The 25,110-nt window shown below is 43.0% G+C and overlaps 3 protein-coding genes across 4 annotated transcripts; 1 reads left to right on the top strand and 2 right to left on the bottom strand.

Annotated features, from left to right (window-relative positions):
* Positions 1 to 2,981: 2,981 nt before the first annotated feature.
* Positions 2,982 to 5,596, bottom strand: Mgat2 (alpha-1,6-mannosyl-glycoprotein 2-beta-N-acetylglucosaminyltransferase). Its single transcript, XM_032907851.1, has one exon. The coding sequence runs from the start codon at positions 5,093 to 5,095 to the stop codon at positions 3,767 to 3,769; it is 1,329 nt and encodes a 442-aa protein (XP_032763742.1). The 5' UTR covers positions 5,096 to 5,596; the 3' UTR covers positions 2,982 to 3,766.
* A 52-nt stretch (positions 5,597 to 5,648) lies between these two features.
* On the top strand, positions 5,649 to 7,088 carry Rpl36al (ribosomal protein L36a like). Of its 2 annotated transcripts, none has more exons than XM_032907852.1 (2): positions 5,649 to 5,756; positions 6,660 to 7,088. In XM_032907852.1, the coding sequence occupies exon 2, from the start codon at positions 6,689 to 6,691 to the stop codon at positions 7,007 to 7,009; it is 321 nt and encodes a 106-aa protein (XP_032763743.1). In that variant the 5' UTR covers positions 5,649 to 5,756; positions 6,660 to 6,688; the 3' UTR covers positions 7,010 to 7,088. The 2 variants fall into 2 exon arrangements, with proteins under 2 accessions (XP_032763743.1, XP_032763744.1); XM_032907853.1 differs by lacking the exon at positions 5,649 to 5,756 and adding an exon at positions 5,791 to 5,997.
* A 3,374-nt stretch (positions 7,089 to 10,462) lies between these two features.
* Positions 10,463 to 18,543, bottom strand: Lrr1 (leucine rich repeat protein 1). Its single transcript, XM_032907848.1, has 4 exons — positions 18,316 to 18,543; positions 15,907 to 16,005; positions 13,075 to 13,796; positions 10,463 to 10,703 (listed from the first exon to the last, which is right to left on the bottom strand). Exons 1-4 carry the CDS (start codon positions 18,520 to 18,522, stop codon positions 10,463 to 10,465), a joined length of 1,269 nt encoding a protein of 422 aa, XP_032763739.1. The 5' UTR covers positions 18,523 to 18,543.
* Positions 18,544 to 25,110: the final 6,567 nt, after the last annotated feature.

Below are 25,110 nucleotides of genomic sequence, written 5' to 3'. Positions count from 1 at the left end.
CTGGATACCTGATGGTCAGGTGAGGTCAGGCTCAGCTACATAATGAATTAGGGGCCAGCCTAGGCTACATGACACCATGTCTTTTTAAAAACAAAAAACCCCCTGGAGATAATTTTCTTGAACAGTTTCCTTAATAAGAGAAAATCTTTGTGATTTTTCCAATAGAAATATTTTTCTCAAGCAAAGTATTTTTTTTTTTAAACATTTGGAGTCAAGGAGATGTTGGACACATAGGTCACCACATGCATATGGAAGTCAGACAATGTGTCTCTGGGATTAAACCCAGGTCATCAGCCTTGGTGGGAAGGGTCTTTGCCCACTGAGCTATCTCTCTGGCCCCTTAGTTTGTGAGATATAAGTTGGTTCTATATTCCCTATGTAGCCTGGCCTACCCTCAAAGTTTTCCTGCCTCAGTTTCTGAGTGCTGAGACTATGGCATGCATTAGCATGCTGGGCTTTAAAGATGCTTAGTTGTTGGCTCAGTGGTTAAGAGTACTGACTGCCCTTCTAGAGGTCCTGAGTTCAATTCCCAGCAACCACATGGTGGCTCACAACCATCTGCAATGGGATCTGATGCGCTCTTCTGGTGTGTCTGAAGACAGCAACAGTGTACTAATATACATAAAATCTTTAAAAGATAATTAGTTGTATTACAAGTATATACTGGGTTTGTGCTCAATTTTTATATTAAAGTTTTTATATTAAAGTTTCAAGATAAAAATTCAGAGTTAACGTTTCTTACCTAAATTTTCAAGAATGCAATTAACTGGAATATGATGCAGGAATATAATGCTAAAATTTGTTCATATCGTATGTTCCAACATATATGTTAGAAATAGATTTTTAGGGTTGGGGATTTAGCTCAGTGGTAGAGCGCTTGCCCAACAAGCACAAGGCCCTGGGTTCGGTCCCCAGCTCCGAAAAAAAAAAAAAATAGATTTTTAAGAAGGGAAAGAACTCTACTAACAGATAATGATCTAAACCAGTAGAAATGAAAGCTATTTTGTATTTTTTGAATTTGTCACATATACAATGTAAGATAATTTGGGGTGCAATTAGACAGTTCTGAAGATAAAGGTACCTGCTGGCAAACTTGACAACCTGAGTTCAATCCCTGGTACTTGCATGATGGAAGGAGAGAATCTACGTCTGCAAGTTTCTTCTGATACCTACATCTACTGTGGCACACAAACTTGTGCACACACACAACACATACAAAGATAAAAATATAGTTAAAAATGTATCTTCAAGTTGGGTATGGTAGTGCATACCTTTAATCCCACTTGCTGTGGCAGGTGGGTCTGTAAGTTCAAGGCCAGATCTACATAGCTCCAGGACAGCTAAGGCTACAAAGAGAACCTGTCTAAAAAACTGATTGTCCTTTTAGGGGCTGGAGTCAGTGGCTGAGAAGTTTAGAGCCCTTGCTCTTGTAGAAGACCCAGGTTTTATCCCTTCCACATCGTAGCTCATAACCATCCTAATTCGAGGTTCACAGGATTTGATGCCGTCTTCTAGCCTATGTAGGCACCAGGTGCACATGTGGTGAACATACATAAATGCAGGCAAAACATCAATACACATAAAGATAAATTTAAATTTTTTAAGATAACTCAAAACCAACTCTTAAGTTCTTGGAAGTTAAACTATTAAAAACATTGTTTGGTTTTAAAGAATATGTTTAAAATTTCTGAAAAGGCTGGAGAGATGGCTCAGTGGTTAATGCTAGCTGCTCTTTGAGAGGATCCTAGCAGCTCACAACTATGTTAACTCCAGTTCCACAGGATCCAATGCCCTCCTCTGACTTCCACAGGTGGCAGGAAGATACATATGCAGACAGAATACCCACACATAAAAAAAATAAATTTAACTCAAAACAGGAATTAAAGTCTGGCCATTTGTTCTGACAGAAAAAAAATGTCTCTTATATCAAAATCAACTATTTTAAAAATCAATTTATAACTCCTAAAATGAGGTAAAGAGATCCTAACAGTTTTGTGTTGTATTTTAGAACAGCATGAAAAAGACGTAAAAGAGAAAGCCTCTGGGTTCATCACTAGTCCCAAGAACACAAGCTGATCTAGTTCTGTTTCAGACAAGGCTACTAATTACAACTAGCCTTTGAACGCTCCTGGAAAACACTTTCTTTGTCCTTTGAACTGGTGGTATCAGGTTAAGATACTATACGGGGGTATAAACCTGGAGAATGGATTTACATCTTTCCTCATACAACACTGGGCATTATACACTGGGAGTATAGCCCTTGTATTGCATGCAAGAGGCTCTAATCCCAGTTGAAGGCAGAGGTGGGAGGGTTATAAACACAAGGCCAGCCAGAGCTACGCACCAAACCAATCTTTAAACAAGCAGAAAGAATAAGATAGCTCAGTGGGGAAAGGCATCTGCCACCAAAGTGCCTGGGGTTCTGTCTCTTGAGAGTCACAGGGTAGAGAGCAAACATCCTCTGACCTTCAGCATGCACCACCAACACACGTGCACACCCACACATATGCACACAGGATACAAATGTGGTAAGACATCTCAAAAGCCAAAAACCAGACAACTTTTGTTTTCACCTTGAGAAAGCACACACATTTCCAAAAACAGTAATTCTTGAGACGTTGGTTCAAATGACCAACAGTCATCTTTACACACAAATAAGCTCTCTATAACTTTTATGTAATTATATCATGGAAAAGTAATATAAAACATGGAGTAAGCCTAAAGAATGCTTCTTACTCCTTGGAGTTGGCACCGGTCCTGCTGTACGTTGGCAGAACTGGACTTTGTATCATTTCTGGCCTTCAGAAACAGTTTAGGCCGTACTTCCCTTATGCAGCAGCTTTCCTCATGGTTCACTATCTGTGCCTGACTAATTTGAAAGCCAAACAATTTCTTCCTAAGAGAATGCACTGTCATGAACAAGCTTCATTTTAAAATCATACAATGTAGAGCTAGAAAATATTAAGATGTAATGCTCATTCTCAAAACTTCTAGAATGCCTTTATTGATACAAATAGAACATTCTGAAGCAAAATGATTATGGAACCTTTTATGCAAAAATGAGTATTTTATTTTGGCAGCACTAAAAAGAAAAAAGTCAAAACCACTGTATTTCTACATTGAGGTGAAAACATTGTTTAAACTTTCTTATTAATCAAATACATTCCAAAAGAATCATGTAATATGAAGGTTGAAAGCACAGGCAAATCTTAACACAATAGCACAGGGATCAGTAATACTGAAAATGACTCTTCCAACAGGGTGCTTAACAAACTTAATTTCTGAGTTATTAAACCAGTCAAACAATTCCTAATCACTGTGTCAATAGTGAAACTGGGTCTGTCCCAGCAATACTCTAATGATTTATTGTAATACTTTTTATATTGTTGACAGTTTTAAATAAATTTTGCTGTACTTAAAATAACTTTTGAAAGTGGAAAAGTATACAAAGTTTTAGATAAAAAGATTAACAGATGTGATTTAAATCAAATTTCCCCCTTTCTTTTTACCAATAATCTAATCATTACTTTTAAGCAGATACAGACTGAATTTTAAAACCCAAGTCTCAAAATGAAAATTTCAGTTTGAAATTTTAATCAGTCATAACTGAAAAGGATTACTATGTATTTGGACACCTTTTACAAGAAGTTTATGTATTAAAGCAGAAACCAGTTCCTATATCGTTTATTCAATTGTATATCCCATTGAGACAAATATAAAAAATAGAAGACTGTCACTGTTGCTTTTGCAATTGTGAATTTTTTTCTCACTGCAGTCTTCTATAACTTTTACAGAGTTCATGGTCCCTAATATCTCCCCACCCTCCATTTTTCCTAGGTGGGGAAATGGCTGCCATAGGAAACTTCTCACCGATAACTAGAGTTTCTGGAAACAGGTACTGTTTATTATTATTTAATAATGACTCAATTTGGGCACTCTGGGTGGATGGCCTACATGTTTTCTTGTGATGCATACCACAGTCTCCAGCATGAAAAATCCTAGGAGCTTGAGGAACTAAGACTTTCCAGACTTTAGGAAGACAAGCTAGAGTCAAATATTGAAGAGTCCAGTCCCAGTTATAATCATCATAAGTACAGAAAGTGTCCGTGCACTCGATAAGCTTCTGATATGCATCTCGGGTCAAGGCTAGCCCCATATTGTGCTCTGTCGATTTCCAAGCTTTCACATCTACTTTGTCAGCAATACCATAGAAACTCCGAATGGTGGTGTAGGTCCCTAGAGAGAGGACGTCACACCCAGGACACTCCTGCTGCTTCAATTTCCACATCTTTTTGAAGACATGGTAAAAGTCTGGGGCTAAGTAGTGGTCCTCTTCCAGGAAAAGTATAAGGCCAGTGTAATCTTGAAGAACTTTGACTCTTTCCCATACAAAATGCAGCTTCCACCACCAGTGATGTTTGGTTTGTGAGAATTTGGCCTCTCTGTAATGGCCGAAGGAGTCTGGGTATTCGGCATTGATGCACCCCAACTTGAGAGCTGCATTCTTCTTCAGGTCTCTGGGGCAATCTCTGGGATCACTACCCGGAAACTCACTCGGGTACAGCTGAATGCTGAACGGAAAGAACACTTGCAGAACCGGACAGAAGTCCACACTAGAGATCAGACTGTTGATCTCTGCCGACCAGAAGTCATGGCTAAAGATGACTAGGACTTCACGAATACCCTGGGCTTTTCGAAGCGAGTCTATCAGCAGCCTGAGGTATTCCGGCCTGTTATGCACTTGGACCACCAGCACCAGCTCCCCCGGACTCCAGGTGCCGTCTTTATCGACATTCCTCAGCATCTGATCAAAGTTCAACTGGTACACCAGGGACCGGTACCGCAGCGTTAGGTTGTCCACCTCCGGCCGCGGGACCGCGGGAACCAGAGGAGCGGCCGAGTCGTTAGAAACCCTGCGGATGCCTACGGACGCGGCGAAATGGCCCGCACCCCGTAGGGGCTCCGAGTCCAGCAGCGGCGGGGCAAGGGCGTCGTTCTTCCTTTGTCGCCCATTGCTACTCCAGAGGACGAAGCCGCAGGCGGCCACCACAAGCGTCAGGATTAGCACCTTCCGTTTGTAGATGCGGAACCTCATGGTCTCCAGGGCCGGGAGCGCGGGCGCGGAAAGGAGCTGGCGGCCTCTGCACGGAAGGGGCGGGCGGGCGGCGCCGTCGCCTTGGCCTGTAGCCCTAGGAACTGGCCCCCGGGGCGGCCCTCGCTAACTCATCCCGGGCCCCGGCGTCCTGGGGCCCGAAGGCTTTCAACTGCCTCGCGCCGCCCGAGCTCCGCACATCCTCTGGCAGTTGCAGCTCAAGCAGCCGCCCGGCCGCTATGAGCCCCGGCTTAGTGTCGCCTCGGTCCTCTCCATTCAGCACCCGGGGTCCCGGAAGAAGCCCAGCCGCGGCCGCCACACCGTGGTTTCTTTACCTGCGCTGCCCGTGGCCCTGCGTCCTCTGCGCGCTCATCCCTGGTCGCACGGCGGAACGCCGACACCGAACGCCGCAGCCTCGCCCCGCTCCGGCAGCGACCGTTCTGACAAGCCGCGACTGGCCTGCGAGCGCCCCGGCCCTCCGGCCCACACCCTCCGCCCCGCCCCGCCGGCCACTGGTTGGCGCTTCCCAGAAGCCTCCGGAGGAGGCTGCTGCTTATTGGCTCGCAGTCCCGTCGCTCAGGTTCAGTTCCGACTTCCGCTTCGTCCGTCCCTTTCCTGTTCGGCGCGTGCGGTTGAGGCGGGGATCGCTGTTGCTGGTCTCTCGGTAAGTCTGGAGTTGAGCAGTAGCCGGTTCCTTGGGGACTGCGGTTGCCTGGAGGCCGGGGCCGACCGAGCTCCTCGAGGCGTGGGAAAGGGGCAGGTGCTGCCTGCCGTGGCTTGAGGTCAGCCCTCGGCCCCCTCAGAAGAGACGCTCCAGTATGGCGGCTACTGGGCCGGGAGGCGCGCTGGGTGCTAACGACACGTCAGCCTTCGGACCGGCTGGCGGGTGACGGTGCTTTAGAGAGGTAAAGCCAAAACAAACTGACGTGGCTCGGGGGAAGGAACGAAGTCGGTTGTTGCAGAAACTACTGTATTTCGTTGTACGCCAATCAAAGCTAGAAAATGGAGAGAACTGGTGTGGGGTAGTCCGGAAAAAGTTCATCTCTACCCGGACGCCACTACGTTGTCCTTTCAGAGAGCTATAATAAATTGAACTCTGTTTTGAGAACTGTATTGGCTACTCCAACTGTCTGTTGCTTTTTTTTTTTTCTTTTGGATGCGGGTTTTTTTTTTTTTTCTTTTATATGATGCTCAGGCTGACCTTGAACTAGCTACCCTCTGCCTCAGCCTCCCAGGACATACTCTTATCAGGTCTGATTATGCCTCGTTCTATTTCAAAAAGAAAAAGAAAAAAAGCTCCGGATTTTCTCTAGGCTTGAAGTGGTGAGGATTGAATCCCCATGTTTAAACACACTAGGCAAGTGCTCAACCACTCAGCTGCTTGCCCTCTCCTGCCTCTAAGGCACTCATAGTTGTACACGTGCCTGGCCTTTTATTCATGTGAAAAATGAGTAATTAGTGAGTTTACACGTTTTTGATCATTACCTTTTTTTTAATATATTCCTACAAGTTATATCTGTTTAAAACTTGCATTTCAAGATCCATAATGCCTAAAACTTTATTACAGTTTTCATCGCAGACACTTCTGCTGCAAAGATGGTCAACGTACCTAAAACCCGAAGGACTTTCTGTAAGAAATGTGGCAAGCACCAGCCTCACAAAGTGACCCAGTATAAGAAGGGCAAGGATTCCCTGTATGCCCAAGGAAAGCGGCGCTACGACCGGAAGCAGAGTGGCTACGGCGGGCAAACAAAGCCAATTTTTCGAAAGAAGGCCAAAACCACAAAGAAGATTGTGCTCAGGCTTGAGTGTGTTGAGCCCAACTGCAGATCTAAGAGGATGCTGGCCATTAAGAGATGCAAGCATTTTGAACTGGGAGGCGACAAGAAGAGAAAGGGTCAAGTGATCCAGTTCTAAAACTTGTGTTTTCTGAGAGGAAAATACTGAAGCAGTAGAAAAATGACCTGCTAGAGAATAAAAGTTATTGTTACTGGTACTAAGCCTTATGTTTTGATTTTAAGTAGAATTGCATTATTTAAGGGGTTTTGTTTTCAGACATACTTTGAGTCATGGTCTGCCTCTGCCTCCTAAGTATTAGGATTACAGAATTGTACCGTGTCCTACTTCTATGATGCTCAGTTTGAACCCAGAGCTTCCTGCATGCTAGGCTAGGTGTACACTCTACTAAGTGCCCTACAAGAAGTTACAGAGATAACCAATAGCTACAGAATAATGGGCACAAAACATGTTGTGGTTATGTAATTCATTTCCCAGATCTGGTGTCGTCATTCCACTCAGAATGGCTTATAGACTAACATTTAACTGGTCATATCTTCCATTAGGTATTTTCAGATTTGCTATTTAATTGTTCATATTTTCCATTATTTTAGATTTGATGTTGATTAACTTACCATGGACAGTGATATATGTGTTGGGTAACTCATTAAAAAAAAAAAATCCATTAAAAAGGAGGAGGGTAAAATTAGAATTCAACCAAAGAATTACTCCTTGGGTGGTGGAGGTAAATAATACAATTAGGACTGGAGAGATGGCTTAGTAGCCCTGGCTGCTTTTTTTTTTTTTTTTAAATCTTTTTTTTTTGGTTCTTTTTTTCGGAGCTGGGGACCGAACCCAGGGCCTTGCGCTTCCTAGGTAAGCGCTCTACCACTGAGCTAAATCCCCAGCCCCTTTTTTTAAATCTTATGTGTGTTGATTCTTTGCCTAGGAGTATATATGTGTGAGGTTATCAGGTCCCCTAGAACTGGAGTGAGAGACAGCTATGAGCTGCCATGTGGGTGCTGGGAGTTGAACCTCGGTCCTCTGGAAGAATAGCCAATGCTCCTTACGGATAAAAGCCATCTCTTCAGCCCATGGCTGTTCTTTTTGTAAAACATCCGCAGATCTACATGGCTCACAACTGTAACTACAGTTGTAGGGGATCTAGCACCCTCTGCTGACACCAGGCATGCATATGGAACACAGACATCTAGAAAAAGATACTCATTTGAATAACTTCTGGCTCAGTGTTTTATCTCAAACCAACTCTTACGTAGAAAGTTAAAGATAATGTAGAAAGTTAAAGATAATAAGGAAAGCAAGCTTTTTCATTGGTGGGTGTGGGGTGCCAGGAATTAAACCTAAGGACTTGTATATACTAGGCAAGTCTACTACAGACCAAACCATCATTACCTAATTAAGAAATAAAATTTTTGGGAGACAGGGTGTCTAGCTTTGACTGTCTTGGAAGTATGTAGACTAGGATGGCCTCAAATTCAGAGATCCACCACCCTCTGCCAACTTTAAGGTTTGCCACTATAACCCTTTGAATAAAGTTCTAATAAAAGTGTTCTATCCTGCTGGGCAGTAACTTTAAGCCTTTAATCCCAGCACTTGGGAGACAGGCAGGAGTTCAAGGCCAGCCTAGTCTACAAAGTTCTAAGAGTGCTAATATACAGGGAAACTATGTTTCGAAAAACTAGGGAGAAAAAAAAAATTTAGTAAAATGAACTATAGGTGAAATCTAGAGGGTCTCCTTTCTAAGCCAAACAGCAGCACATTAACACCAGGGAGGGCCGTCTCCAGTAGCCTCCATTCCTCCAAATCAATTAGCTCTGGCAGACCTAGAACTCATTATGTAAACCAGGCTAGCCTCCAACTCTGCTGGTCTCTGCCTCCCAAGTGCTAGAATTAAATGTGTATCATCACACCATGACTTTATGATTTGGGGGATAGAATATTTAGTGATAAATACTCCTCCCTGCTAGATCCTCAAGTAACACAATCAGTAAAAATGTTTCCACTTTCTCCTCAAAGGTGGGAAAGAAAAAAAAATCACATTATGTAAAGGACATTCTGAAATTTATAAAAGCTAACCTGCTTCAGTATTTGGTGAGTTTATGGAATGTCTGAAAAACATTCTGAAACTATACTCTGAGAAACATACTATTCTGAATCTGTAGTTATGCACAAGGATTATGCATCCCTAATTTGGGAGAAGTGTTGGATTTTTTAAATTTTACTTTGTTTTTGAGACAGGATTTCTCTGTATGGCCTTGGAACTCAGGCTAGCCTCAAATTTATAGATCTGCCTACCTCTGCCTCCCAAGTGCTGGGATTAAAGGCAAGAGTGTTAGATTTTTGAAAGATTTCAGAAATTTTGAATGGAGACCAGAAGAGGTATTAGATCTCTTAGAGCTAAAGTTACAGGCATTTTAAGCTGTCCAAGAAGGGTGCTGCAATCTAAACTCAGGTCCTCTGTAAGAGTAGTATTAGCTACTAATCACTAAACTCTGTGACTTTTATAACATTAAAAGTTACTTTGGGGTTGAGAATTTAGCTCAGTGGTAGAGCGCTTGCCTAGCAAGCACAAGGCCCTGGGTTCGGTCCCCAGCTCTGAAAAAAAGAAAAGAAAAAAATTATTTTAAACATTTATGAGTACAGGTATTTTTCTGAATGTATTTCTGTGTACCTGGTTTGTGTTATCCCTGCCTGAGAACATCAGAAGAGGGTTTCAGATTCTCTGGAACTGGAGTTACAGTTATAAGCTGGCATGTGGGTGCTGGGAACTAGGAGTCTGCTGCAAGAGCAGTGCTCTTATATTACATTTCTTAAGTTATTTTGTATGCTTGTGTGCAACTTGGAAGAATCTGTTCTCTCCTCCCGTCAGTGTCGGTGACTGAACTTAGATGTCATGCTTTCCAACAAGAACCTTCACCTGCCGAGCCCAAGAACATTTTTTAAAAACTTTTTTTTTTTTTTAAGAGCTGAGGACCGAACCCAGGGCCTTGAGCTTGCTAGGCAAGCGCTCTACCACTGAGCTAAATCCCCAACCCCTTAAAAACATTTTTAAATGTACTTTTAAGATTTACTTGTTATATATAAGCACATTGTGGCTGTCTTCAGACACATCAGAAGAGGGCATCATATTCCATTACAGATGGTTGTGAGCCACCATGTGGTTGCTAGGACTTGAACTCAGGACCTCTGGAAGAGCAGTCAGTGCTCTTAACCACTGAGCCATCTCTCTAGCCCAGGTATGTGCTCTTAATTGCTGAACTATGAGCCCACTCCTAAAATTAAATTCACCTTTTATTAAATTAAAATTCCAGAGTCAAATGATTGAAAATGCTAACATAATATACATTTTCTTACTGTGAAAATATACAAAAAACTTTTTTTTTAAATTTATTATTGCTAAAGCACAAATAAATACTCAATTGATATACATCTAGAAACCTTTCTCTTTCTTTTTTTTCTTTTTTTTTTTTTTTTTTTTTTTTTTGAACTGGGGACCCGAACCCAGGGCCTTAAGCCTAGGCAAGCACTCTACCACCTCGCTAAATCCCCAACCCCTTTCTCTTATCACACTAATTACTTTAACATATCAGAGGAATTTACAAAACAGGTTAAAGAACAAAAGTAAGAGATAATAGGAGCTTCCGTTCTACCCATAGTATCTATTAAGACCACAGTGTGGGCAAGAGAGTGCAGATTCATTGTAGTCGTTCCTTGAATGAAAGATTGTAGACAAAATCTTCCACAGACACAGGTTTTGGCAGTATCCAAATCTTGGCAAAGGTGGTAAGGAATTATATCAGGGCCATATGGAATCCTATGGGGAAAATATATATATATTGTTACTAGATTCTTAATTTCATGTATTTAGACAAGAATTAGAATACTGAAGCTGGGTGTAGTGGTGCATACTTTTAGTCCCAGCACTTGGGAAACAGAGGCAGGCAGATCTATGTGAGTTGAGCCAGCCTTGTCTACAAATCTAGTTCTAGGTTAGCCAGGGCTACACAGAGAAACCCTTTCTTGAAAAACAAAACAAACAAAAATCAAAATAATCAGAACACTGAGTTATAATGAAATAAGAATAAAGTGTTTCAGGACTCAGTATAACTTTTATACTGCTAAGAATAAGACAAACAGATGGCAAAAAAAATAACAAAATGTCCCTGGATTTTGCTAGGTATAATCCTGGAAGCACTCTGGAGGGTAAGGCTGAGTGAGGTTGAGGCCAGACAGGCCTATACAAGGAGACAAGTAATGAACAAACAGAAACAAGCTGAGGTCAACCTGAATGCATGAAACCCTGTCTTAAAAGCAAGCCTTGGTGGCACAAGCTTATAATCTCTACTTTGGAAGTTGGAGGAGGAAGATCCTAAATTCAAGGCCTGACTGGGCAGAGGATATAACTTGGTGGAAGGGTACTTGTAGCTTAAGGTTCAGTCTCCAGTGTAAAAAAAAAAAAAAAAAAAAAAAAAGGAGGGGGGAGGAGGGTGTGGTACTGTGTAGCACTTAGGAGGTAAAGGAAAGAGGACTGCAAGTTTGGGGCCAACCTAAACTACACAGTAAAATTTGTCTCAAAACCACCAAGATAATCTTTTTGGGAGGTAGGTGCTAGGGAATAAAGCTCGGTAGGTAAAGTCCTTGTAGAGTAAGCACGGGGATCTGAGTTTGATCCACAGATCCCACATACAAAACCTCAGTACAGTGCAGCACTTGTAATCTCAAAGTGAAAGAGACAAAACAGGTAGAACCCTGGACTCCCTGTCTACTTGATAAGTTCAGGATAAAATAAGACCATCTCTAAAAAGGATGGTCCCTAGGGAATGATACTTGAAGCGACATTTGAGTCATACTTGTGTGAGCATAAATATATATACACTTTTCTTTAAAATAACATCTTTCCAGTATTTTGTAGGTACTCAATAGTCCTGTTCTAATTTCATTCTACTGCTGTGTCAAAAGCAATTCGGGAAAGTTTATTTTATATTTCTGGGTCACAGTCAAATCAGTAAGGGAAACCTGGTAGGAACCCAAGCCAGAGCTTGAAGCAGAAACCACAGAGGAACAGGGCTTGTTGACTCACTCAGTGGCTAGCTCAGGCTAATGTTCAGCCGGTTTCCTTTTATAACCTAGGACTACCTGCCCAGAGACAGGGGTACCCATACTGGGTTGGGCCCTCCAGTGTCAACTGCTAATCAAGACAACCCTTCACAGACAACGCCACAGGCCAATTAATTACTCAAATGACATTTTTTTTCAGCCAATTGTAGATTGTTAAGTTGACAGTTGATGCTAATAGGCCAGTTCACTTACTAGCTTCCAAATCTGTATGACAGAAACATAACAAACGAAAACAAATGCAAAAGCCTATCAAATAAACAAAACCAAGGCAATGGCATTCACTCTCACAAAACCACTGCACTTCAGAGCTAAGAGCAAGAGAACCAGCAGTTACTGAGTCCTTCATGTGTAAAATGTTTTGGTAGCTCATTTAGCCTCAAAATCTTGTAAAATATTATCCCAATTTCTGATGAGATTAAGAGGTTGACTAACACACTAAAGTCATAGTCCAATTCAAGTATGGCTTGACAGACCACACCTCAGCACTGTGCCAGACTGGAATCAAACTTCTTGGTGTATTAGGATCAGATAGACTGCTGACCCCAGTCTTTTTGTTTGTTTATTTTTTCCTTTAAAAAAATTTTTTTAAACAGGGTCTTTCTATGTAGCCTTGGCTGTCCTGGAACTAGATCTGTAGACCAGGCTACCCTTGAACTCGAGAAATCTATCTTCTTCTGCCTCCAAAGCACTGGGATAAAGGTGTATGCTACCACCACCCAGCCAGGCACCCATTCTTAAAAGTCCCTGTAGCAAGGGTCAGGCTATGCACATTAGGAGTTATTAGGATTCACTGTTGGGGTGGGTGAGATGGCTCATTGGGTAAAGGTGCTGTGGCCAAGCCTGATGACCTGGGTTCAATCCCTAGAACCAATGTGGTGGAAGGAAGGAACCTACTCCAAGTTGTCCTCCGACCTTGTCCAAATGCTGTGGTGTTGTAAATGCTCCCACTAGTCCCTGATTCTACCAAATAACTAGAAGGTTAAAAGCCCAAAAAGACTATTACTCTGAGTTTCATCAGAATGTTAGGATGCTATTCAAGTACCATACTGCATGACTGAAAGTCTTACCTATAGGATAGCACGGATTGTTCACAAGCTTCCAGTAAAGTTAATGGTACTTGAAGATTTATGATTGGAAGGACTTCTGGTTTTTCAAAAGTATTCCCAAAAAGGTCCAAGTATTCCAGGGATAACATTTTAAATTCACAAGGTAGATTTCTAAGTTTGTTTCGAGCTGCTGATAGAAAACGAAGGTTTGTTAACCGTCCTATCTTGAAGGGAAGGTGAATCAATTCATTATCATTAAGGTTTAAGTTAGTAAGTTCCCGGAATTGACAAAACTGCACAGGGAGTGCTTTGATTTTGTTCTTGCTGAGATCCAAACTCTGAAGTGACTTCTGAAGTGTGGATTTACACAAGGGCACACTAAACGACGCCAGCTGATTGTCACTAAGGTTAAGCTCTTGAAGGTGGGTGAGGTCTCCAATTGTAGCTGGAAGTTTTTTTATACAGTTGTGACTCAGGTCTAACTTCATAAGACTTTTTAAGCACAGCATACGCATATCAACTCGGGCAAGCCTACAGTGAGAAGCCTGAAGATGTTCCAGAGAATATGGAAAGTTCTTGCTTAGAGGATAATCCTTTTTGGATGTGATAATCATTTTGGTTTTAAATTTTTCAAATTCTGAAGTCTTCACTGGTTTTAGTGTTGAAAGTGATGTGTTCACATCAGAGCCTCTATGAGCCAGTCTCATAGCTGAAAGGAATGTCTTTAAATTGCCAGGATTGGCCTGAATAAACAAAAACAATTACACAATTATAAGTCCCACCTTAACTACTTCACGCTTGCTAGTTCTTCCCTTAAAGCCCTACAGCTCCATACACAGGCATGCAGCCACAGTTCTGAAACGGACTGTAAAAATATTTTAGTATTTGGTCTAAATTTTAACTTTGAAAGATTTGGAGCATAGTGAGAGGGCTGGTAGGTAAAGGTGCTTGTTGTTAAACATGACAGCCTGAGTTCCATCCCCAAAACCCACAGAATGGAAGAAGAGAACCAACACTTGCAGGTTCCCCTCAGACCTCTACCCATGAATAGACAGACACAGACAGACAGACAGGCAGGCAGACAGAAACACACACACACACACACACACACACACACACACACACACACACACACACGCACGCACACACGGAATAATGGTGGGACTGGTAAGCTGGCTCAGCAACTAAGAGCACTTGTTACTCTTGCCAAGGACCCGGTTCGGGTCCCAGCGCCTACCTTAGGCTGCTCACAATGGTCTGCTTCTCTGCCTACAGGTCAGAGATAAGGATGTCATGGTCTCAGGCACTGTTGCAGCACAGGTCCTTGTGCTGCCATTCTCCTTGCTACCATGATAATGGATTAACCTCTGAAACTGTGTAAGGGAGCCCCAATTAAAGGCTTCTTTTATAAAAGTTGCCTCCGTCACGGTATCTCTTAATGCTAATAGAACAGTGACAGAGACAAAAATGCTTTATAAATAAATTTAAAATGTATTAATAATAACAACAACAAAAACCAGACAGTGGAAAGCTGTATGTGGTGCCCAGGCCTGTCTTCCCAGCACTAGAGAAGTTGAAACAGGGTTGCTGTCAGTTTTAGGTTAGCACGGTCTCAGACCCTATGTCAAACAGACACCTGCATGAATCTGTCTCTAATGCACATCTCATTTCAGGGTCTGCCAGCTGGCTCTGGGTCAAACGGCAGATGCTCCAACGTTATGAGACATGAGGGGACTGTCCAGTAATCAGCAGTCTCTACAATTTAAGTTTTGGAAGTTGGGGTTGGGGATTTAGCTCAGTGGTAGAGCGCTTGCCTAGCAAGCACAAGGCCCTGGGTTCGGTCCCCAGCTCCGAAAAAAAGAAAAAAAAAAAGTTTTGGAAGTTATGTTTTTATGCTTCCTAATATATTCAAGTAATATTTTATTCGTTCTTAGATTTCTGACCTGGTTGAAGACTATAGTCACATAAGCAAACTTGTTTAGCATTGAGAGATATGATACAGAAATGAAAGCATGATTTTCAGATGGTGATACTGGCTAAAATTCAGGGATAGAATTCTAAGCTCTTTAGTTAGGATATGATGGTAGAGTACTTTATCTACTTGACAAATGCGATGGACTGGATGTTACCTGTCTATCATACTCTGCAATTTACATTAACTGTTATGGTTATGCTCAATTTATGCCTGAGAGAAGAGCTTTTTTTATTTGGAAAGAAAAGGTGAGGCATTGGGGACTGGATCTAATACTTTAATTGGGAATTGGCGTGTCCAAATGCTGAAGATCCTTATCCCCGACTGGTTTTTGATCGATCAATAAAGATGCCAACAGTCATGGCTGGGCAAAAGGAGACAGGCCAGGTCCTTTAGAGTATCATGGGCTAAGAACTGGGAAAAAGGAGACAGGATCGCCATGACTAGGGGTGGGGGTGGATGGGACACAGGAGCTGCAGGAGAGAAAGTCAACCAGCCATGGGAGAATTGGGTTGGTGGGTTTCCCCAATTGGGCCGAGGATAGGTAGCAGGGGAAAGTTTAGGAGTGCCCAGCCTTTGAGGTAGCCAAGGCATTTTAAAATTAACTGCTGTGCATGTAGCCATGACTTCCATTCTCAAATCCTGTGCAAGTCTTTGGGTTTGCTGGGAGCCAGAGTGGTGTATCCGAACTCACTGCTACCGGCTGGCTAGCAAGCCATCTGTGTGGATACAGTCTCCCCGTACATCCCGGGATGGCCACCCGCTTGACATGCAGATCATACTATCGTGGGCTTACAGAAATCCTCCTGCCTTCCTTCCAGTGCTGAGGTCACAACCAGTCCGTGGTTTGCATATTTCTGTTACTATTCCCAACACCGTACCTTACTCAGACAGATGTCCACAGGAGGCTCCTTTAACCGGACAGTGGCTTTCCCCTCATCCACAAATTTGGTGAAGAGCTGCTCAATATTCTCTCTTAGCTAATTAAAATCAAAGAGGAAGGGGTTGCGGGGGACATAAAAGGAGAATTACTATTTAGTAACACTCACTGAAACTTGAATGCACCAGCCTTATTCCAGGTTTTAGTTTAGCTTTTAGTCCCATGTCTAAGTGTTTTATAAGTTTTTGTTTTTTAAGCAGATGAATAGTTACAGCTTCCAGCCAGCTGACACTGGGCATTACTGCTGTGTCTGCTGAGTGACTTTCCTGCATTTTCAGAGAATGTTTTCCTCTCTTCCAACCCAGTTACATGGCTATGGTCACAAGAGTCAGCAGTAGTTCTCTTCCTTCATAGTCTCGTCCCTTAGTCCAAGTGACAGTGCCTTCCACTAGACTATATGCAAACTTCATGAGAGCCGAAAGCTTGTCTTATTGCCATGGCAACCTCTGAACTAGATAAACGACTGACATAACTGATGCTTTTTGCTTTAGACTTTAACTCTTTACTGAGAGGCTGCTATGTACCAGGCACCATAATGAGCGTGGAGCAGCGTTAATAAGAATGGCATGCTGACAACAGGTACTGAGTTGACAGTCTGAGGGAGACGGTTATTGAGAAAGCACGACAGGAGGAAAGCAGGGGTCACTATAACCTAAGAAAACCTTACCCACTTTAGAGTAGAAATGTGAATTTAAAGGTGAGAGAATTAAAAGACTAGGAACATGTTGGGATACTGGTCAGGTGGATAGAAGGAAATGGCACTTCAGGTGGGGGTAACATATTTTCATGTTACTTCACGTTACCAGAAAGGGAGAGCTTGTTAACTTCGAGGAGCCAAGGACAGAGAAATGTACGATAGACTAAAAAGTGGTTTTTTTTGGGGGGGGGGCACAGATGAGTATGGAAAGAAAACAGCCAAGAGTTAAGGATTCAAGAACCATGAAACTTGAGGGGTTGGGAATTTGGCTCAGTGGTAGAGCACTTGCCTAGGAAGCGCAAGGCCCTGGGTTCGGTGGTGGTGGTGGGGGGAAGAACCATGAAACTCACAAAAGGATTGAAGTTAAACACTTAGATCTGCATTAAAATTTCTCCTGGAAAGCTAGGTGTGGCGCTCAAACCTTTAATCCCAGCACTCGCCCAGGAGGGAGAGCCATATGGATCTCTGTGAATTCCAGGCTAGACTGGTCTACAGAGTTCCAGGACAGCTAGGTACAAAGTGAGGGCCTATTTTAAAACAAAAACAAGTTCTCGCTCTTGGAGCCAGGTAGTGGCACTCGCCTTTAATCCCAACAATTGGGACAGAAGGAGGAGGGACTTTTATGAGTTTGAAGCCAGCCTGGTCTACAGTGAGTTCCAGACCAGCCATAGCTACATAGCAAGACCTTGTATGAGTACATACATGCATACATTTAATTTTTTTTCTCCTAGAACTGCAGTGTAAAGTCTTAGCTGAACTTGGCTGAAGGAGAGAAAGACAGGATAAAAGAGAGACAACATAGAATCAGACTCCTTAATAACTCGGACAAGAAAGGGATAGTTTAGATTATAGCTCGAATGGAAAATGTAGTTAAAATGATAGAATCCTTGCCTACCATGCATGAAGCCCTAGGTTCTGCCCTCAATACAGCAGTGCAAATCAGGTGTGTAGTGGTAACTCCAGCACTTGGGAGGTAGAGGTAGGTGGATCAGAAATTCAAGGTCTTCCTTACCACTACTACCCTAACATGCACAAGGTCCTGGGCTCAATCCCCAGCACTCCAAAATTAAATGAATGAATAAAACTAAGTTGAATAAGATAATACTCTCTTCCCTCAAGTTAAGTAATGTGAATTATAATACGTAAGGGAAAGAATCCCAGAAACCATAAAATCCGATAAAAAAAAATGAGATGAAGGGTGATGAATCATTCCCTCATCTCCAGTCACAGCAGACACGAAGACATCTTGTTTTGACCAACTAGCAGTGCCTGGTAATTGAGGAAAATGGATTTTATAAATCTTGTTTTCAAACTTCCGGTTCAGTTTCAGACAGGCTAGACCTGAGTTTGCCATTAGTACTACAGGCACAAAGAACCTTTGGACCCAAGTCGGGTGAAGCATTTTCCAAACAAATAACGCAGATATATGTGGCAAACTTCTTCAACAACAACGCCAAGATTTAACCCAAACTCTAGCTGGATAGTATTCATTGTTATATGCACTCGCTATGTGCTGGAGATTTAACCAAGAACCTCATATAGCTGCTCAGAGGCTTGTACACGGGCGGGATCGCTATCTACCAGCTCACACCCGCAGAAGCCAGTAGCTGAATTAAGGAGTGTGTGTACGCTCAACGAACCGAGGACGCGTACCCGGTAGCGGGTTCCTTGCCTGTCCTTCATGGTGGAGACTAGCAGGCAGGCGCAGCCGCTGGTCTCTGTCCTTGCTCCAGGCTGCAGCTCATTCTTGCTCGGGGCCTGGCACAGGCTCACCACCGCTCGCACGCCCTTTCCTCGGCTCTTCAGTCCCAAGGTTGGCAAGTGACAGCTACGGACCTCCACCTCGCAGGGAAGCCTCATCTTGCAGCTAGCTTGCCTTCAGGTCCTTCAGGCTTTAAAATTTGGCGCCTCCGGCCCCACAAGGCCGCCGGGGGGTCCTCGCATTAGAGCTGTCCGTGGCGCGCCTGCACCCACCGGCTCTGTGGCTTCTCGGAATTCCACCTAAATTCCCTGTAGGATGGTGGAGGGCCCAATTTTTAGCGTTATTTAACGTTTAATGACCGAACCTCTGCGTGCTCGGCGTTCTTAGAGGAGCCTCCTTCTGTCTTTGGACAGGCGGCCGCCGAAGGCACCATGTGTTTAGCTGGGGGCGTGGTGGGTGCGGGTGTGCGCTGCGGGTCTGGCGCCCTCAGCTCAAGGCCTGCCTACCCGGGGTTAGGGATACCTGGAAGGCGGTTGTCACCTTGTTTATAGAGACAGACGCCAGCGAGCAAGTACTCTTGTTAAGCACCATTGCGAGTCAGAGCGGAGCTTTAGGTGACAATACTGGGCGACGCGATTCCTGTTGAGCAAGGTTTACTTTGCAGCCATGGTCGGCCTTGGAAAGACCCACCTTCACTCCTCATTTCTTTTATTTACTGAGCCCGTGGCGGTTGGGGATATCCAGGGTTGCCCCCACCCGCTCAGAGGAGAGGAGGAAAGGGATGAGGGAAGGGTTGTGGGAGGGGGTAAAAGGGATGTAAAATGAATAAGTAAAATAATTAAAAACTGCACGTATCGGGCTGTCTTACCTTCAATCTCTTGGGTATCAATTTTCAAGTAAAAGCTGCAAAATCCTCAGCGACTATATATATATATATATATATATATATATATATATATATATATATATATATATATACTTGGTTTTTTATTTATAATTTTACTGACCACAGAAGCGCTTACTCTCTAGGTGAAGTGGTGCAATAGAAACTCCTTTTGCCTTACCCTGATTGTACCTTGTAGTAAACAGTTCATCTAAGTTGCATATTTGTCATTGTGAAATGGGTTCAGAAATACCAATTTTCAATTTAACCGTGGCAAAATTGCGATTTAGGCCTCAAAGGGCCATCCCCGTTCACACAGAGGATGCTGTAACTGTGTGCGCATTGGTTTCGAATCCTCAAAACCACGTATTCAGGAGATAGGCAGAGATAATAAATTGACACCCCACCACAAAAATTCTCTTATACATTCATAGTTTTTGGTTGCTTAACATTTTTTTCTCCAGGTAGGTATTGTCACCTAAAGTTCTGCTCTGACTTGATGGAGAGAGCGTGTCCCCTGCTAGAGCATCAAAACATTTATTGGCAGCATTCTCAGGCTTATGGAAAAAATATATTTAAGCTAACCAGAATTTTCAAGGACCATCAGGCTTCGTAAGTTACCTATTTTTGGTATTTGGTGGATAATAGTTCAGAACAAAATAGAACACCATCCTGAAGTGTCACAAGTGTGCATTAGGTACAGTTGAGAGCTAGAATTTAAATTCAGTTTAAAACTTGTGATTTTAATTACATAGTTTCTGAAATGTGAAACAGTCAAGAACATAAGGGTTTTGGTTCAGTAAAAACATTAAGCAGCTTCAGTATATGTAGGTTATAGCCAATAGCGGTTTTAGGCTGACACAATGGTATATGCTGCCACATACCTGTCAGACCCTCTCTTGCACCCACTGGCCTGAATATTGGACTTACAGTCTCATGCATAGTAGGCAAGCAATCATGAAGTATACCCTCCACCCCCAATATAATTTGAGCTTGAACTTGAACTCGCAGAGATCTGCTTGCCTCTGCCTCTCGAGTGCTGGGATTAAAGGTGTGTACCACCACGCCTGGCACTGATTTTCCTTCTCCAACACCTAAAATTTCTTTTTATTTTCCTAAGTTTCTGGCATATACTAGGCATTCAATTGATAATACAGTGAGTTTCTCTGATGGCTCTCCACATCTTTGCCCATAATAACATCGTTTACTGTGGTGTGTAGCTAGTTAGATTGTGGCAAAATAGTCGGAGCTGGAGACTGAGGTCAGTTGACAAAGATTAGCAGCCCTGGCCCCCTTGAGCTTCATATAACAAATGGAGCATGCCCAGTTTGTGGAAAGAGACTGGAAGGCCTTCCTCCCCTGGGCTTCATGGACCTAACAGAACAAGTGCAGGAAAAACTCTGTGGTACAAACTTGGGAGAGACACTTGGCTATGTAAAAGGCCCAGGGAATGTCTTTTTTACTCAGCTCCCTGGCCCACTCCTGTAGTGATACTTCTGGAATTTTGGTTTCTTTAAAAAAAAAAAAAAAAAACCCACAGAAATAGGGCTAGAGACATGGCTCAGAGGTTAAGAGTACTGGCTGCTCTTCCAGAGGTCTAATTCCCAGCACCCACATGGGTGGCTCATGAACACCTGTAATGAGATCTGGTACCCTCTTCTGGGCTGCAGGCAGACATACGTGCAGGCAGAACGCTGTGTACATAATAAATAAATACAAACAAAAAACTCCACATAAATAGTATAAGAATATGCTTTCATTTTAATCCCAGGTATAGGGATATGGGACTGTTTCAGACTGTCTGCAGCAGCTAATTATAATTTGCCTTGTGCTCTAGCAGAGGCATGGTTTTGCCTGCTCTGGATGGTTTCTGTGATTGTGTAACATTTGGGATTCTGAGAACTTTTCAGAGGGTGTATAAATTCTAGAACCCCAAGAGGCAGGGTGGGTGGTTCTTGGTCATTCAGGAGGGTTGGCTGTAGTTTGTTAATAATAGTGCTCAAATAAGAAACAAGAAAGAAATTAGATTCAGGGATCTCTCTCTCTCTCTCTCTCTCTCTCTCTCTCTCTCTCTCTCTCTCTCTCTCTCCCTTCTTTCTCTCCTATCTAGTGACAGGGAATGAAAGCCTTGGAATAAAGGGTGGGAAAAAGAGGGACCCTCAACGCAAAGACCTGCTACACACTCCCATTCTCCAGAGTGCTTTCTCTCTCTCAATAAATGGTATTTATCTTTATTTTCAACCATGCGTCCCACTGGGTCAGTTCTTTGTCTTGGAACGCGAGCACTTTGAACCCTAATATACAGAGCTATGGTTACTCATGCATTTCTTAACCTCTAGACCACACGCTTCCTGGGTTCTGAGTTATTAGTGTTAGCTACAAGACTTAGGAAAGCATATTTGCGGAAGGGTAAATCAACAGCAAAAGTAGATAGGCTACTTAAATTAAGAAGCATGTGCTATTTGTTTAACAAACAGAGCGGGCTCATCTTAAATCCATATTCCTTGAATAAATAGATAGCCATTTGAACTCTATTCTGATTCATTCTCCCTCAACCTTGGGGTTGGGGCAGAAAAGTAAACTTTAATGGATTCAAGTTTAAAAATCAAATGTGGGGGTTGGGGATTTAGCTCAGTGGTAGAGCGCTTGCCTAGGAAGCGCAAGGCCCTGGGTTCGATCCCCAGCTCCGAAAAAAAAGAACCAAAAAAAAAAAAAAAATCAAATGTGAAAAGATAAAAACATCACAGGGAAATAATTCCTTTTAAAGAACAACTACCACCAAAAGAAAAGCAGTGAAAGGAATTGGGGACTTCATCTAGGGCTTTGGGGCAACTGGAAAGCACCCTACCTTAAGGATTCTCCCTCACACGCATGCACACAAACACATGACACACAAACCTAAAGGCAGCAATTTAAGAAATAGAAAAAATTTACATAAACTTGAAAATTTCCACATGGCTATCAAGACGTCCCAAAAGGTACAGTAGTGACATCTTGGGGATAACGAACAGCTGTCTAATTGGACACAAGGCTCATTGGAGAGGTGGGAAATCCCGCCTGATACTGGAATCATAGCCAATTACCCTTGGCTAGTGAGGTCATGAGCAGAACCAACCACCACCGCCTTTCTAGACCAGTATAATTCCTAACTTCATTCCAAAGACTTAGCTGCCGTAAGAAGGACGAGCGTAACTGCCACCCTTCATCGGAGATGCTCCTCTAAGAAGCAGATGGACCTTTACAGAAAGCCACAGCCAGACTACGGAAGAGATCAACTGACTGTGGGAATGTACGCCCAGCCCCAGCTGCTACATTTCAACACAACCTCAACACAACACTACACCCGAGGCTCAAGGAACATCTCAGATTGGAAGGACTGGAGGATAAGCACTTCTGCTTCCAGGAAAACTGCACCAGTGGAAGAGAAACCCCGTGCATCTAAACAAGAACAACAGCATTCACATGCCAGTGGGAATGGTGAGCATCTGGCAAGGGCACCATTGGAGGAAGAGCTACAAGGGAATTAAAGACTGTTGAGAGAGTCTTCCTCAGGCCTGAGCCCTCTAAATGGACCTCCACCTCAAGTGGCCTGCCCTGAAAACACACACATGTAGGCAACAATAAGTGGATTCAGCAAGATGTATTTATATGCTTATTTAAATGTGTATGTGTGATGAGAGCTCTTGGTGCTGCTTCAAGGATTTCAGACAGAATACTAGACATTGGGCTAGGACAGGAAAGTAGGCTCCAGATGTGTACAGCTGAGGAATGTGTCCCTTGAATCTTGATCATCTTGATAAATCCCTAGGCTTTGTTTACTGCCTTGTCTGTTCCGTGATTATCTTATTTATGCCTTGTTTGTTCCTTGACCCAGAACTGACTCTATTCTTTGCTTGCACTTAGAATGGTATAAAAGCAGCTTGGGAAAAAAAATAAACATGCGTTAGCGCTTGCTGGAGCCATACTATAGTGTTGTCTAACTGTCTTTTATTTCCTTAATCTTCACTCCCTCCCTTGAGACCCCGTGGACTGACTGTGCAGGCTTGGTCATATATGTGGCAGTAATAATTAAATGGGTCATGAGGTGGGAGAGAGGAGGGGGAAATGATGTAACTACACTATACATATATATGAAATAAAAATAAATTTAATTTAAAAATTGATGCTTTGCACTAGCACACACATGATTCCTCACTAAAATGAATTTCTTAAAAAAAAAACTTTGCATGAAAAACATAGTGTGATGGTTAATTTTGGCCTGGTACTGGATTGATGGAAGAGAAGAGAAGGCACCACTGAGCTGGTCACCTGCAGCACTGCAATCTTCTCACTTTGTCTAGCATCAATATTAGTCTAGGCCTGTGCTCCTCATTTGTTTAGGTGCATCGAATGCCATCAAAGCAAGATAGAGACAAACAACAATAATGAATAGAACTGTAATTGGAAGGCTTGAGAGAATCCTCCGTGTGTGTGTGTGTGTGTGTGTGTGTGTGTGTGTGTGTAAAACACCAGATTTGAATTGAAGAATTTGACAGCAGAAATTAAATTATATCTGGTCTTTAAATCTGTGACTCTTTCATTATCAAATAATGGGTAAGGATTGTCTACCAACATCCCAAAGTAACATATTTTGTTTTTAAGTTCTCATTAGAGGTCGTCTGCAAAGGGCTTTTTTTCTTTCTTAATTGTTGTATACTGAGCTACATCCTATGTCTAGTTAAAGCTTTTATTTCGGGGGCAGGGCTTGTGCAATTTTAGGTTTCTGTGTAAGCATGGCATGTAAGTGTTTGTTTTTCGTTAGAAACTTGCATTTTGAAATTTGTTGTTAGTTGCTGTTATCAAATTATCTAATAAAAGCAACCTTTATTTCGCATTATTTCTTTTCTTCAGATTCAGCCACTTAAACTGCTCTTGATAGCACAAGCAAGCCCAGTATTGGAGACTGAAGCATTAGAATAGGGAGTTTGAGTCAATTTGGGGCAAAATAGCGAGTTCTGGGCCTGTCTTGTCTATACAGAGGCTGTTACAAAAACAAAAGAAAAATAAATTAGGTAACTACATCTAGGTATCAAGTATACTAAGGGTGACATAATCACATAAACTGAAGGCCTTATTCCTCACTCCATTCAAAGATGAGGAGTGTGTCTGGTCAGAAGATTAAAAATCTTTTGTTAATGAGAGGGAAAGAAACCCCTACCGTTGACGCCTACTCATTACACTTGATTTAAGTTGTCTTATAATTTCGGGACAGTAGGTGTCAGTGTCGAGCGAAGGTAAAATCGTATCTCTAAGTGAACGTTTGAGTTAAAAGGGAAGGTAAATTACGGTTGGGAATGAGAAAAGGGTGAATTTAATTTAAGAAAAGGTAATTAAGTTAACTAATAAATAATATAAGTGGCCAAAAGAGACGGGGTCTCGCTATGTTGCCCAGGCTGGAGTGCAGTGGCTATTCACAGGCGCGATCCCACTACTGATCAGCACGGGAGTTTTGACCTGCTCCGTTTCCGACCTGGGCCGGTTCACCCCTCCTTAGGCAACCTGGTGGTCCCCCGCTCCCGGGAGGTCACCATATTGATGCCGAACTTAGTGCGGACACCCGATCGGCATAGCGCACTACAGCCCAGAACTCCTGGACTCAAGCGATCCTCCTGTCTCAGCCTCCCTAGTAGCTGGGACTACAGGCGTGCGCCACCGCGCCCGGCGATCGCGGAGGGCGGCGGGAAGATACTAGAGCTTCGGCGGGCGGTGACGTCACCTATTGTGCCCGCCCGGCCAGCCTTAGAAATGTCACTCAAAGCACAGGGACCAATGTTATCGCACTACGCACGCGTCACGTTTTAGCGTTGTATTCTGGGTAAAGTGT

The sequence above is a fragment of the Rattus rattus genome, chromosome 7, assembly GCF_011064425.1.
Source record: "Rattus rattus isolate New Zealand chromosome 7, Rrattus_CSIRO_v1, whole genome shotgun sequence".
Classification (NCBI taxonomy): domain Eukaryota; kingdom Metazoa; phylum Chordata; class Mammalia; order Rodentia; family Muridae; genus Rattus; species Rattus rattus.
Note: the sequence above shows the minus strand (reverse complement) of the source record. Positions and strands in the feature narration are given on the sequence as shown.